The 14803-nt window shown below is 37.6% G+C and overlaps 1 protein-coding gene across 6 annotated transcripts in view; it reads left to right on the forward strand.

Moving 5' to 3' along the window:
• GABRA4 (gamma-aminobutyric acid type A receptor subunit alpha4) overlaps window positions 1-14803 on the forward strand; it is a 48525-nt gene that overhangs the window by 20502 nt on the left and 13220 nt on the right. The window contains exon 9 of one of the 6 annotated variants that reach the window (XM_064652905.1): window positions 14317-14571. The exons of the other annotated variants lie outside the window; for them this stretch is intronic. Coding sequence (XP_064508975.1) covers window positions 14317-14367 — 51 coding nt within the window. The 3' untranslated portion in view covers window positions 14368-14571. Of the gene's footprint in view, window positions 1-14316; window positions 14572-14803 lie in introns of those variants that run through there. 6 annotated transcript variants of the gene reach the window in all.

Raw genomic sequence — 14803 nt, forward strand, 5'->3', positions numbered from 1 at the left:
TAATTTCCTTTGGCTGAGCCATGATTTAAGAAGTGCTGTTTTAGATTAACTCTTGTTAATTTTGTCTTCTGTCTCTTTTCACATCTCATTTGTCTCCTTCCCTATTCATCTTCTCATTTCTGCCTTCCCACCCCTTCCGTTTTCTATCACTGCTCAATTGCTGTACAACCACTTCCATTTTTGTTCCTCTTCTTTGCTGTCCTACTGTAGATAGTGTTTTCAGTCTCCTCGTTGTGTTTTGTTAGCTCTCATTTCTGCTTAATAGGAGATGTGCTCCTGAAGAGTTTATTTATCACTCCATTCGTTACTAGTAAGGAAGAGGAACAAAAATATGTTTATAGTAGTATGAGTTCACCTTGTAAGTTGACGTATTAGTGCTATTAGCTTATACTAAGCTTCTTGATTGTGCAGCATGAAGGTTAGCATAGTATCTTGGCCACTCCTGAGGAGTGTTAATAAACACTGCTTTTGGTGATAGGTTTTATTTACGTTCATAGGAAAATAAATTACATAAGAGCAGTTTAATCCTAGGTTTATTTATAAGATTTGATTTAAAACAAAGGGAAAAATAGTAGTTTTTGCAGGTAGCTTAATGAAACTTTGATTCATGGGCAGAATTGCTCTAAGTCAGTGATGTATCATGCTTCGCCATTTATACACATTTTGGAGAAACTACTTTTTCTCTTTTTTTTTTTTTTTTCTCTGTTATGGTTTTTGTGGTTTTTTCTTTTATTATTTAACAACAGCAGCAACAGAACACACAACTCGAAGGCTAGATAAAATGAGATTTGAACACTTCTGTTCCACTGCTTCATTAATACCACTGTGATAAATATGGTAGTGTGCTTATAGGTTTGGGGACTTTGAAACCACTCAAGGGAGCACTCATCTTTTTCAAAGGGTTTTACATTAATGTTATGAGTATGTGAGTGAGTAATGTTGATTGTACCTTGAGCTGTTAGTTTTTTCATTGCTTTTTCCCTAGTTGTGCCTATACTAGGATTTGAGGCTTTGCTCTTCTAGGACAAGGTGACTGTTATAAAGCCTTAACGATTGTGCAGTTCTTTCCATGTCTAGAGGATGACTTCTGATCTCCTGTTGGGCAGAACAGAAGCTAGTATTGCTGTTCTGATTCTCTAGAAGCTAACATGGCTGTTATACTTTGCTTTCCAACCTGACATGTAATATCGTTCTTGCTTTATTTTGCTTACTAATATAGAATTTTCCTTATTCCTTATTATTAGTATATTTTTATTTCTTTATTCCTTATGATTTTTTTTTTCTGCATGTATACTGTCTAGTCAGTGCTGATGTACTAGAGATAATGGAATCTTGGCTTCCTTGTGAATTTGTGGTGCACAAAGAATGCCGGACAATTGCCTGACTGTAGTATGTAATCTGTAAGCATTGTTTCTTAACATAAAGACTACACATTTTTTTCTCCATAGCTAAATGATAGGCTTTGATTTCTTAACCCAGTTAATGTTTAAAAAAAGTCTGTACTACGTTGCCACCATGGTGCTAGAAATTCTGTTGATAGCAATACAATTGCCAGACCTCAAGGAAAAGTTATATTTTAAACTTCTTTTCAAACAGTTTGCCTATACTAGGAAATTTGCCAGCCTCCCAAAATTAAAAACTTTCACTTAGCCCAGGGAGGAAGTGTCTGTTAATTGGGAAAGAAGATGCCTGAATACCTAAACCTCACAGTTCTTTCTGGCGCGTATCTCACCATTTGCAACCTGCTTTGGATCTTCTACTAGTTGAAAAGGGAGATCCCTCTCTTATGCCTCTTAGCCCTTTACTTTTGCTAGCCTTGAAGTGGTGTACAGGTGTCTGTGCTGGCTTTTTGCAGTTGAGGTCCCATCTGCATAGGTCCTCTGAAAACAAGAAAATTACAGAGCAGTTGAGGCTGTTAAGGAAAACAAGGCAATATTATACTTGTAAATAAGGGTTTCATTTTATGGGCTTTTGTTTCTGCATTATTCACTGGGTGGTTTTATTCATTTAACTTTATTTTATTTTTTAATTTACTTTTTTTTTTCCTCAAGTAACATGATGGGATTGTCCTAGAGGGGTTCTAGGAGGGAACAAGGCTATGAAACTGGATTAGCTATAGAACATGGAGATTCTTCTATCTGATGGTATTAGAAATTAGGCACGTTAATAGTAAAATTTGGTAAAATAAATTGCACATAATTAGAAGTCCTTTTTTTGAGAGGTACGTCTTTTAGCAGTTCCTGACCATAGAATTAAAATGGGGTTCCTATATTGAATCAGTTCAGCTATTACTCGTGCTAATTAGAATTCTTGGTGGTGGGTTGTTTTTTTTTTCTTTTCAGTCAAAATCACTTTTCTAGTTGTCTTGAATCAAAGGCAACTCCTGTCATTATGATCAAATGATTCAGATATGTTCATTCATATTATATATTTCTTCACCACGATCAATACATCTGTACTGTACCAAATGTGGACTATATGCTTTTCGAAGTTATTCTCTTGTGTAATTATATTTACTTTTTTGGAGCCTCATGATGGGTGTGACTGAATATACTGATTGCAGTAAGCATTAAATGCATTTCGAAGGCTAGCTAAGTAATCTAAACTGTATTAATTCCAACCAAAAAATCCTGGCATCAAGCTAATTTACTGGGCTAGAGCAAGCCTATAGTGCCTGCAGATGCAGTGTGTGTTCCTTTATCACTTAATTTGGTTTTAGCCATAGTATTCTTCAAACTTTTTTTACACTCCCTCCCTACCCCATTTCAACTCTTTCTTCTTGCTGTCTTTGACTTTTTTTAGTGATCTGCCTTAAGTTCACAAGGAACTTGGACAGCTTCACTCATCCTTTGTCAGGTACAGCAAGATAGCATTGCAATCTGTCTGAGCCAAAAGAGATGACTTACACCATGGTCTTCTGCAATTCCTTGTTTTGAGAGCAAGTTAAAATGCTTTCAGGTTAGAGGAATGAACCTGTCCCTAAATGTTCTGAACCCTTTTAATATAAGCAGAAATGTTGCTGCAAGTAAATCTGTGATGGAAATGAATGATTTATAGTTTGTTATTGGAATCCTGAGTCTATTTCTGTGCTTCTGCACTATTTCCTCTTCACTATATTCCTATGAAGTTTATTTTTAAAGACCTACCCAATTTTGGAGATGAAGAATGCTACTGAAAAATAGTCTTCAAAAAACAAACTCCTGAACACTGGTAACATGAGCTTCAACCTCAGCTGTTTGTTAAAAGAGTGTGAAACTTGGGGAAAAATTAGGTCAGACTCAAAAAAACCCTTTTGAATGGAATTATTTTATCAAACTCGGTCACAAGTAGGTTGTAACTCTCAAACTTTCTTCCTCTTTCCTGAAGATGATTAAATGCCATCTCGTCTTGAGTAAGCCCTGTAGCATGGAGGAGCTTAAGGGTCAAGCTCTTCACTGCCATGTAGGCACACACACCTCTCCTTAATAGGAGCATCCATGCTTGGGTGGTATGTGACTTCACAAGTTTACAGGAAATGTTGTCATGTGGACAAGCTGCATATGTGATTTCATTTCAAGATGTATTTTCTGTGCTATGAAGTAATTGTCTGTAGTCACATAAGAGCATATGGACAGCTCAAGTAATACCATTGACTTTCTTTGCTCCTGCTTTGGAGTAGTAAAATAATAGCTTCCTCTGTCCTTTCAAATAGGGAAATGGAGCTAAATCCACTTGCCTCACAAGTGAAGGGGATTATCTGAAGAGCAGCTAGGTCTTGATGGCAGTACTTGGACCACAGGTCTGGATATTGGACTCCTTTATGGGGATGCATGGCCTACCTCCTTTGTGTGACTTAAATAATCCTACAGTTGGAACACTGTTTCAGTTTTTAAATATAATAACCCCTTTTTTCTGCTTCACTGGTTATCCACTGCCTGGGGTGTTACAGTTTGGGTTTTTTTTGGGCAGTGGCATTTAAAACTTAGATTTTAATGAAGGATTTCAGGCTCAAGAAATGTGTAGAGTTTAACTATAAGGACAGGGCTATACAAGCAGAGGCCGCTGTGCCATGTGAATAATTTCTTTGACATGCCAACAATTTTCTGCTGCTCTAGTTGCATTAGTCAACATTTTTGCTGTTGATGATTTACAGTTTTGGTATGCTAGCATCAGGTTTAAGTAGGATGAGAGTAGATGGAGATCATAAACAACTGGCACATTTTGTACTAAATTCTATTTGAAAGATAGGAGAGAACAATCACTTGGGGTAAGGCTGCAGTGACCTAGTGGGAAATTTGAATGTTTGAATACCTGAAGATAGAATAGATCCAAAATGGTTTGTAAAATATTTTGTTAGCTGTGATACTCAGGTACAATGTTTTGTGTTGTTTTTTTTTGTTTTTTTTTTTTTTGCTTCCTTGATTTTATTTGTCTTTGTGTTGGTTTTTTTTGGGGGGTGGTTTGTTTGTTTGTTTTGGGTTTTGGGGTTTTTGTTGTTGTTTTGTTTTTGTTTTTAACTTGGTTCACTAGACTTAGATAGTCCTACCCAGCAACTGGCACTATTTGTAATGTATAAAGCTAAATATGTGTTCAAACAATATGATTTGGGCATAAATGTGGAGTGTACAATTTAAAATAATTTTCTTAGTATTTCACAGAGTATGTCTTTTTAAATAGCACGAATTAAAGTGCTATATTAAAGAAATGTTTCTCTTTTCAACAATCTGATATTACTTTACCTTTAACATGGTTGGGTGGAATGAATTTACACTGGAAGTAGAAAAATTTCTCTACTGCAAAGTGAGCAGTGATTGCTGAAGTCTGCAATATAGTATGAGGTTTGTGCTTAGATTCTGACCCAGCTTAACTGTGATGTGAACTCCACTGAATTCCAGAATTCAGTTATAATGAAGTTAAAAATGGCTGGGTGTTTGATCAAAAGTATTGGAATTCAAAGCTGGGCACTGAGTTTTTTTCTTCTTGATAGTGGAAATGTTTTTTGTGGGGCTTTTTTTTTTTTTTGTGGGTTTGGGTTTGTTGTTTTGTTTTGTTTCGTTTTGTGTTCCCCCCCCCTTTTTTTTTTATGTTCACCAAAAAAAGCAGGAGTTCAGTTGCAACACCTGATTGATAACTAAACAAAAAATCGTGCTGGAGTGCTATCTCCTCCAGTCATTACTAGGAAATGAGGTAATAGATCATTGCTCGATTTTCTATAAGTATTAGAATGAACTGCCATGAAGTAGGCAAGGAAATATGAGGGATATACTCAGCTCAAATACCTGACAGTGTTTGCTGTAGTTACTGGAATACTTAATTTAAATGGTATTAGGATAAGGCTTCTATTTCAGAAACCAAAGCATAACTCATCTATTTTAGAAAATACTATACCTCATTGTTTTTAATTCAAAAAATATACATAAATGCCTTTCTCTGTAATTTTGCTGATCTACTGGAAAAAGGAAAAGACTACTATGCTTCAAAAAAATATATTCCTTATGTTTTTTTTTTCATTAGAATAAACAATACGTGTTTCTGTTAATAATAAGAAGTTATTTTCCTGCTAATACCAATTGCAGGCATTAAGATAGGTCTGATAGTGATATAATGGCAATTTCCTTCCTTTTTTTTTGTCTTTTTTTTGTCTTTTTTTTGTCTTTTTTTTTGTCTTTTTTTTTGTCTTTTTTTTGTCTTTTTTTTGTCTTTTTTTTTGTCTTTTTTTTTGTCTTTTTTTTTGTCTTTTTTTTGTCTTTTTTTTGTCTTTTTTTTGTCTTTTTTTTGTCTTTTTTTTGTCTTTTTTTTGTCTTTTTTTTGTCTTTTTTTTGTCTTTTTTTTGTCTTTTTTTTGTCTTTTTTTTGTCTTTTTTTTGTCTTTTTTTTGTCTTTTTTTTGTCTTTTTTTTGTCTTTTTTTTGTCTTTTTTTTTGTCTTTTTTTTGTAGAGGGAAACATTAAGTAGTCAAAAAATGTGGTAGCATTTCAGAAACACCAAGTCAGGACAAACCTTTATGGTGACAGGGGTAAGATTGTTCAGCAACCCTTATAAAGCAAATTGTCAGGGAGTTTGTAGTTTTCCCTATGATGATTAGTATGAAATGCTGTCTTTGAACAGAAGGTTCTTCATATTTTCTGCTTAAACCTTTTCATGTATTTGTATTTAAATTTTAGTTTTGTTTCCCTCCACAAAGAGTTTTCAATACTGGTGAGCCCAATGACACCAAATTGCATTTGAGTCTCACAGCTGTGTGTGAAATTTCTAGCTGACTTCATTTTTACACTGGAAAATTGGAGTCAGAAGAAATAAACATTGAGAGGCTTGGGAAAATTTACAAGGCAATGAGTGTTCAAAGCATTTTCAGCAAACTACTGAAGCAAATTTAACTACAGCTTTAAGGTCAATGAAAATTGAAAGATACAGAAAATAATGAATGAAGGTCTTTGGTCCCTAGTCAGCCATCCTTTTTCCTTTCATAGATGTTACACAAAGCATCTCCACAGTTCATTAGCACATGACTTGGTTTAATAGATTTATTCCCCACCATAGTTATGTTTTCAGTTATTTTGGTTTTTTCATAATATAAATAAAATCTTCAAGAATTGTGCATACCAGTGCTTAAGAACCATATACAGGCTTACTTACGTATACATGCATACATATATGCGTGTATAAAGCTTTTAAAGCAGCATACAGGTGGATGAGTTTATTTGGCAAAAATTTGCCATCCAGTTTTTAAAAAAGGATTCTTCTAATTTATATTTCTTTAATAACCTTGAATTAACTTTTCTTCCGCTTTGTGCACTTTTAGGCATGTCCAATGGCAGAACATAGGATGGAGTGCACTTCTTACCTTTTCTCCCATCACATGATTCAGATTGCAAAATGAGCAGAGTGAATAGTGGACTTGCTCTTATAGCTTATTTCCCCTCAATTTTTTCTCTCCAAATAGTTTGCACTGCTCTTTGCACTGCTAGAGCTGTGGGCTAGAATTCATTGTGTTTTGTGGCAGGTGGAGCTTTTACTTGGTCATGTTCCAGGGCTCTGTAAGGCAAAACAAAATCTCTAGTATTATTCCAGTAAAATTCTGATTGACTGTCTCTACAACATCGTAGTAAAACAGGGTAGATTTCTCCTCCAAGTTGTGCATTTGCTCACAGCATGGCAATATGGTAACTCAGTGGGATTTGGGACAAGCAGCATTATTTACACTGATGACAACATGCTGCTTCCCTGATAAATGTCAAATAGTGTGAATTTGGCAGGCTATACAATGTCCTTCCAGAAGAACAGACTGTTTTCTTAGGAAGGATTGGTAAGGATAAAACTGACTATGGTAGAGTTTAATAGGAAAATATTACTAAATTACCATACCAACAATTTTGATTTTGCAGCTAAATAGTAAGTAATGCCAGAATTTTGGTAGCTTTAAGCTTTCCAATTTTTGCAAGACTTTTTGCTTTGATTAATTGGGATCTCCCAGGTTGGGAAACGTGTTTCTCATATAGCACATCACTGACATTCCTATGTATTAATTAACGTGTGTGTCATTGAAGGTTTAGTAGTGCTGTCATGTAAGACTCTAATCGTATTCTTGCAAAATTAGCAGCAAAGCTATTGACTGTTCACTTTTAATTTAGTTCTACTAACACCTCTTTGTTACATGCTTGATTATTTTAATAAACAATTAAAATTCTTTACAATTGTAGGACTGCTTTGATTATGGTGCCCTTTTCAGGGCTTGAGATTTTTGGTCAGTTTTTGTTTGTTTTTGTTCGGGGTTTTGTATTTTGGGAGGAGGGTGTGTTTGTTTGGGTGTTGGGTTTTTTGGAGGGGCATGGTTTGTTTGTTTTTTTGTTTTGTTTTTATTTTGTGGTTTTGTTTTTGATTGGTTGGTTTTGTGTTTGGGGTTTGGTTTTTTTACTTCAGAAGATGAAATGTGTAAAATGGTGATTAGGCACCTGAAAGGCTTAAGTACTTAATCTCCCTGGGTAGGCACGTACAGAACTGACTCACTGCTTCTTGCATGTTTACCATGAATCTTAGGTGGAAAAATACCTACTCCATTTTATCTCAGTGGCTAGCATGCTTATTAGATACAGCGTCCCACAAATCCAACATAGGAGTCTGAGCAGACTTGAGTCGTACCTTTTTGATTGTGGAGAATTGTATTAGTAACCAGACTGCTAAGTAGTCCTTGGTATATTAAGTTCCTATTGAAGCTACTCTTGTTATGTTAAATAATTTATACGGGCCCAGGGAGAAGGAGAGGCATTGACTGTGGAGCCAGCTTGTCTGTGCATGCACTGCAATGGGAGGACAAGATTGAAGTGTGAAGAATGCAACATCTATAACAAGGAAGGATGATCACTTTTCCTAGAATGCCCAGTGGCCTGGTAGGAAAACACTTGAGATGTTAAAAGCCTGGGTTGATATCCCTGTGACAGTCAGGACAGATTTGAGGTCTCCTGTCACCAAACCTATGTTCCCGTCCTGGTTACAATAGGGGAAGATGGAGTCTTTTTGTGTCTCTTTACAGTGTGACTTAGCTATCTAGCCTCAGGAAGGAACTCAGAGCTGAAAGCGCTGGGTACAGTTGGGTGGCTCCTTCTGCAAAGGCATGTAATTTAGGCTGTGATCCTACCCAGGGCATTTCTCTACAGCTTTGACATCTGCTTGCTGGATGTCGAAGTGTTAGCTCTCTCCCACTAGAAGTGGTACCAGATGGTGGTGGTGTGACTTGTAAATTCTGCTATGCATTTATCGCTGAGAAAATAGAAGCTACTGCTCTAAGTATTGTACTGCCTCTGTCCCAGACACTATCAGGATGTCACTGATAGTGATATCCTATATCAAAGATCTGCTAATGATCTAGAAAATGTATTGTCCTGCAGCAGTGATCTCCTCTTTAAGTAAACAAACGGTGCAAAAGCAGCCCTGGGATCTTGCACCATGTCACTGTGAAGGTCTGTCATAGGGTGAGGCTGCTGCAGGTCTTCAGAAATGTCTATATATCCAATCCCATGACTGCCGAGTGATTTTCCAAAGAGTGCCGAGACAGATTAGAAGAATACATATGAATTACATCGCCACTACATGGCTCTAGTTTTAATGCGCACCTGTTTTTCAGCAGTTGATGATGGCTGTGCTTCCTAGTGATCTGAGGGCCTATGAAGGGGATTTTCCGTGTGTAGTGCTATTGATTCTCTGTTAACTCAGACAGTAGGATCTGCTTATTTTAGATTTATGTCTCAACGGGATGTATCCATCATATAAACTATGAAGAAATTTTAAATTACAGAGACTGACTTTAAAGCTGTTATGTAGAGCGTTAACAGGCTATAGGAAGATGCTCTTGAGTTGCGTGAAAGAGCTGTACCAACATTTCTCACAGCTTGCAGTGTTCTCACTGCTTTTGTTAAGTATAATCCTAAGGATGAAGTTCCCTGATGCCCTGGTAATCACTTTTATTGTTGCTGCATTCTTCCCAGGACTTGGCGTGTGACTTTTAAATAATGTTCTTGTTTGTTTTACAGATTCTAGGTTGGCCTTATCATAGGAAATATGCACTGTGGTTGTTACCAGCTCTCTGTTCTGCAACAAAATGACTAAGTTTGTCAGTTCAGTATTGCATATTGCTGTGCCGATGATCCTCTTCCCTTGAACCTCAGCTCAGCTGCTGCGTGCTACTTCAGTTCATGCTAAATTTGCAATCTTGACTTCATTGAAGTGCAAAATTGCCTTGCTTGTCAAAAACTGGTAATACATACAAAACAATCCAGTACTTTATTTTTTTTTGTTCAAGTCGAGGCTTATGTAGGCTTAGGAAAAGTTTCAGAATTTCCACAGTATGTGAGCAGCTGTTTAGGTTGTGCAAACCATGTTAAATATTGAAGAGTTTAGATTGACTCATATTGGTGCATCATTTTAGTGCTGTAGTAAACAGCAGTATCCGTCAAAGTTGAGCTTAAATGGAAAAGCAAATGATAGTTTAATTAATTCTTGGCAATAGATTTGTTAGTGGGGTTTTTTTTGTTATGTTTTAATCTGTACATTCTGCCATAGAAGCTAACCATCAAAGTTGCTCCACAAATCTGCCACAGTATTTAACAATAAATTGTATAGATTTATCATGAAGTATGCTAACAGCATCGTTCATTGTATTATTCATGGCCAATTGTGTGTGAATCCACTGGTCAAAGGAAGGATACAGCACTAATTATCACACTTTACACATGCCTGTAAGAAGGTTGGTTTAGATGTCCTATCTTCGTGCCAAATAAAATGGACGTTGTTCTAGGAAAAGAGCATTTTATGTCAGGACTTCGTACATAGGAAGAATTTGTACTCAGTGTATGTTTCCTACTTCAGTTCTTGTAAAGATAAAACCCATGAGAAATAGCATGTGATGCTTAAAATTAAAACAAGATCTCTATGCTTTTTAATACAGTAAATACTTCAAAAGCTTTTTGCATATTGCATGCTGCATGACAGAATTTGTTTGACTGAATTTGAACCCTCTATCCTATCCTACAGCCTCCTGCCTCCTCAATAAAGTAAGCTTATGCATAGGATAGGAGTTTTCTAAATCTCTCATACTGAGCATTTTTTGGTTTGTTGTTTTTTTGTTGTATGTCTTAATGAAATATTCATTTGGACAGAAGGGAGAAGTGATTATCAATCTCTTCTGAAAAGGACTCTGTACTACGTTTCTCTGTTTATCAATTCCTTGACTTTGTTACTGCACTCACCTATTACCTCTATCATGATCAAACTTTTGGTGATAAATGTTTGAACTGCCATCAAGGCTGGAATTTAGCTTTCACCGTTGCCAATCTTGGTTGGTAAAAATCAAATTGGCATTAGTGTATTCCAGCCAACCACAGAGCTTTAACCAATGAAAATATCTTAAAATTACAAATATATATATATTCTTAGATTGTTATCAGAGCTCTTAAGAACTTTATGTATATACAGGAATTGTGCACTCAGATCACCCAGAATTTTGAAACTCATCCACAGTGTTTCTGCCAGTAAAAGTTCAGAGACTGAATTCTCCTGACAGGACCAATAGCAAGAAGGTTTTCTCTTGAAGGAGAATAGAGCAGAGCAAAGTACTTACAACTTCTGTTTTGGTGGTGGTTTGTGATCATAGTTCCTGGTTTGTTGTGGAGTTGGTTGGACCAAGTCAGACTGATAGGCTCTTTCAAAGGAAGGGTGAGACACTTACAGAAGCAGAATTTGTTGTATTTATTTACATTTATCAAATGTATTAAGCCTGGCACTGCATGGTGTAATATACTGGACATTATGGTGGTTTCCAGGCTCCAATTTTGCATTCCTGAGCTACACCATTTTAAATGTTTCCCAAAAGTCTTACTGAAATGCCTCCAGAAAATCAGATCCTTTCTCAGTCTAGAGTGAGAATGTAAAAAATGTGGACTCAGTATTTCCTGTGGAGCCCCATCTGGACTAGCACAGCAGCTCTCTGTTGGCTCAGGATAATTGAGTGGTTTCCTGACTTGCCCTCATAAAGGAGTCTTTACTTGGATAATCCCTTCCTTTCCTGGCTTGCATTTTCATTTGGCTTCTATTTGTTTTTATCTTATATTTCTTGTTTCCATGCCTGTGATGGGTTGACCCTGGCTGGATGCCAGGTGCCCACCAAAACCACCTCAGCCGCACATGAAAGCGAAAATGTAACAAAAGGCTTATTGGTTGAGATGAGGGAGAGATCACTCACCAATTGCCATCATGGGCAAAACAGCCTCGACTTGGGGAAAATTAGTTTGATTTATTACTAGTCAAAGCAGTGTAGGGTAATGAGAAAATAAAAACTAAATCTTAAACATCTTCCCTGCACCGCTTCCTTCTTCCTGTGCTTAGCTTTTCTCCTGAATTCTCTATCTCCTCCCCAACAGTGCCTCAGTGGGGTGGGGAGTGGCGGTTGCAGTCAGTTTGTCACGTGTTGTCTCCGCCACTCTTTCCTCCTCAGAGAGAGGACTCCTCACACTCTTCTCCTACTCCCTTGTGAGGTCCTTCCTGGGGGAGACAACCCTCCGTGAACTTCTCCAAGGTGAATCCTTCCCAGGGGCTGCAGTACTTCATGGACTGCTCCAATGTGGATCCCTTCCATGGGGTGCAGTCCTTCCAGGAAGGCATGGGGTCCTCCATGGGCTGCGGGTGGATCTCTGCTCCATTGTGGACCTCCATGGGCTGCAAGGGGATAACCATGCTTTTCACCACAGGCTGTGTAGGGGAATCTCTGCTCCGGTACCTGGAGCATCTTCTCTCCCTCCTTCTGTGCTCATCTGGGTGTCTGCAGAGTTGTTTCTCTTATATATTCTCACTCCTCTCTTCAGCTGCAATTGAGCAGGTTTTTTTCCCCTTCTTAAATTTGTCATCACCATTACTGATGGGCTCAGCCTCTGCCAGTGGCAGGTCTGTCCTGGAGCTGTCTGGCATTGGCTCTGTCAGACACAGGGCTTCCCCTTCTTCTGACAGCTTCTCACAGAAGCCACCCCTGTAGCTCCTCTGCTACCCCAAACCTTGCTATGCAAACCCAGTCAGTGCTTCCAAACTAAAAGCTACTGATGGGCAATATCCCTGTCTTAGGGCTATGCACCATAGCTGTGTGTGGAATATTTTGCTAATACAAACTGAATGTCATATTTTACTGTGTTTTGCAACATGATTTGTTAAGGCTTGCTATAGAATCAGGCTTCTTCAATACTTTTTTAGTGACCTTGGCAGTAATCTTTAGATGCTGTGGAGTTTTGAAATAGCATCAGTAGAGGAGAAATAGACTAATGTAGGAAGAAATTAATTATCTTTGTAACATTGAATAGAGAAATATATAGGGGTCATATGCATACAACCAATAAAAAGAATTTTTTCTTGAAAATTTTCAACTGGACAACTCGACAAGGAGTGATACCTGACTGCTTTGAATGAGAATAAGCTATTGTTATGATATAGTCTGAGTAAATAAGTGCAAGAAAAGGATATATGAGGGGAGGTGGTGCACAATGTGCTGGTGAGGCCACCCTGGCAACAAGTGTGTATTCATTCTGGTCAGCTTTGACAGGGCATGGAGCTGGTTGCTTCATGGAACATGCTTGTTTCAGTACATTTCAAGGACAAGGTTCAACTCAAGAATACAAATCCAAACTATTACAATGACATTGTGGAAGAACAACCAGTTTCAGTGATATGGTGTTTGTGGAGCACGTTAGAAATACTCTTTCTAATTTCTATGCTCTGAGTGCTTATGAGGTGCTTTCCAAAGAATTAACAAAAAATATACCCGTATTTTTGGTGCTTGTTATGCAGTATTATGTTGTGATCTTACAGTGTTATCTGTTTGGACTTGATGTGTATATTCATGTGTATTTTATGAGAAAACTGGGTTTCTCTCTAAACTTAAGGTTTCTGAAGTATTGGAAGTTTTCTGTGTCACTAATGAGAGTGAATACCCAGTAGGCTTTTACACAGATACACATTTTGACCATTCAAAATAGTATAGATAATTTTATTCTAAAATAGAGACTGTAATGGGAAATGAGTAGTGAATCAAGTAGCAACAGGTCTGATTCGGTCACTTTGGTGGTAATGGAGATGGTTGGAATATGAGGAGCCCGACTGTTACTGAGGTGGTCTTTGAAAACAGGTGACAGTACAAGTGAGCAAGAACATTAAATAGTGCCTCTGTAAATTAATTGCACTTAATTTTTTGTGCTACGCTTTGAACCATTCTTTTATGGTTGCACATGGAGTGACTGAAGATGTGGTAATTCTCTTCTCTAGCAGCAGCACTGAGATATGTCTTACTCCAGTGCAGATCTACTTTGCAACCCCTATCGCAGCCCATGGACTTTTGCTCCCCAGGTGTTGCTTGAGAGCTTTATGATGGGTGAATCATACTTGAGCAAAGCCAGGTTGTCCAGGAATCTGCAAAGAGAAGACAAAACTCACCTCCTATCATTGACTCTACTGCCAGCTTCTCCACAGCATAGAGCTGTTGTTTTGGGCAGTGAACACTGATGACTTGCATCTGCTCAGCTTTGCAAGCCTTCAAGTGGCATGCAGTAGTCCATCAGGTATTACCAAGTCTCTAGTAAATGTACTAGTGTCCTGATTGTGCTTTATCATTTCAATTTAGCAGTCTTGAAAGCTGGGTCACTGACAACCCTAGTATGAAAGTATCGAAATTGCACACCTGTGTGTACTTCTGTACTTCCCAAAGAGTGACACGAGCTTCTCTATCAAAGAGTAAAATCAGTGTTTCTTTCAGGAAATACCAGTTTCTTCTGGTGTTTATTCCACTTCTCTGCTTCTTTAGATTGCAGATGCAGAAGAGTAATAAAAGGGACACACTTGTATGCAGGAAGGAAAACTGAAACTTGAGGGATTCTTTTATGTATCAACCATGAGCTGGCAAATACATCAGCTGTGAACTGATGGCTAGCAAGTACATCATCCATGAATAGGCATATAGCTATGACAGTTTCAGATAAATTCAGGCCAACAGTATGGCCAGTAATAGATTTGTACTGCAATTAACAGGATTAGGGAGCAGCATTCATGATGGGAGTACTAGAGATATCAGGTGATTTTTTTTTAAATTATTATTATATTTTCAGCTCCCATTTCTCTGTTTCCTTGAGCAGAACAGGAAAGCACAACTGATGTAGCAGAGAGACACAGTTGTTGCTCGTCTCACTACTCAAGGTACTGCTAGTACCTTGAATAACACCTGAGTTGTTTTCTGTTACCGCTCTGTCACTTTTCTGGGGAGAATTGCTGTTGGATGAAGGAGGGAAGAGAGATTGCTGG

Source organism: Pseudopipra pipra, chromosome 4 (assembly GCF_036250125.1).
Source record: "Pseudopipra pipra isolate bDixPip1 chromosome 4, bDixPip1.hap1, whole genome shotgun sequence".
NCBI lineage: Eukaryota > Metazoa > Chordata > Aves > Passeriformes > Pipridae > Pseudopipra > Pseudopipra pipra.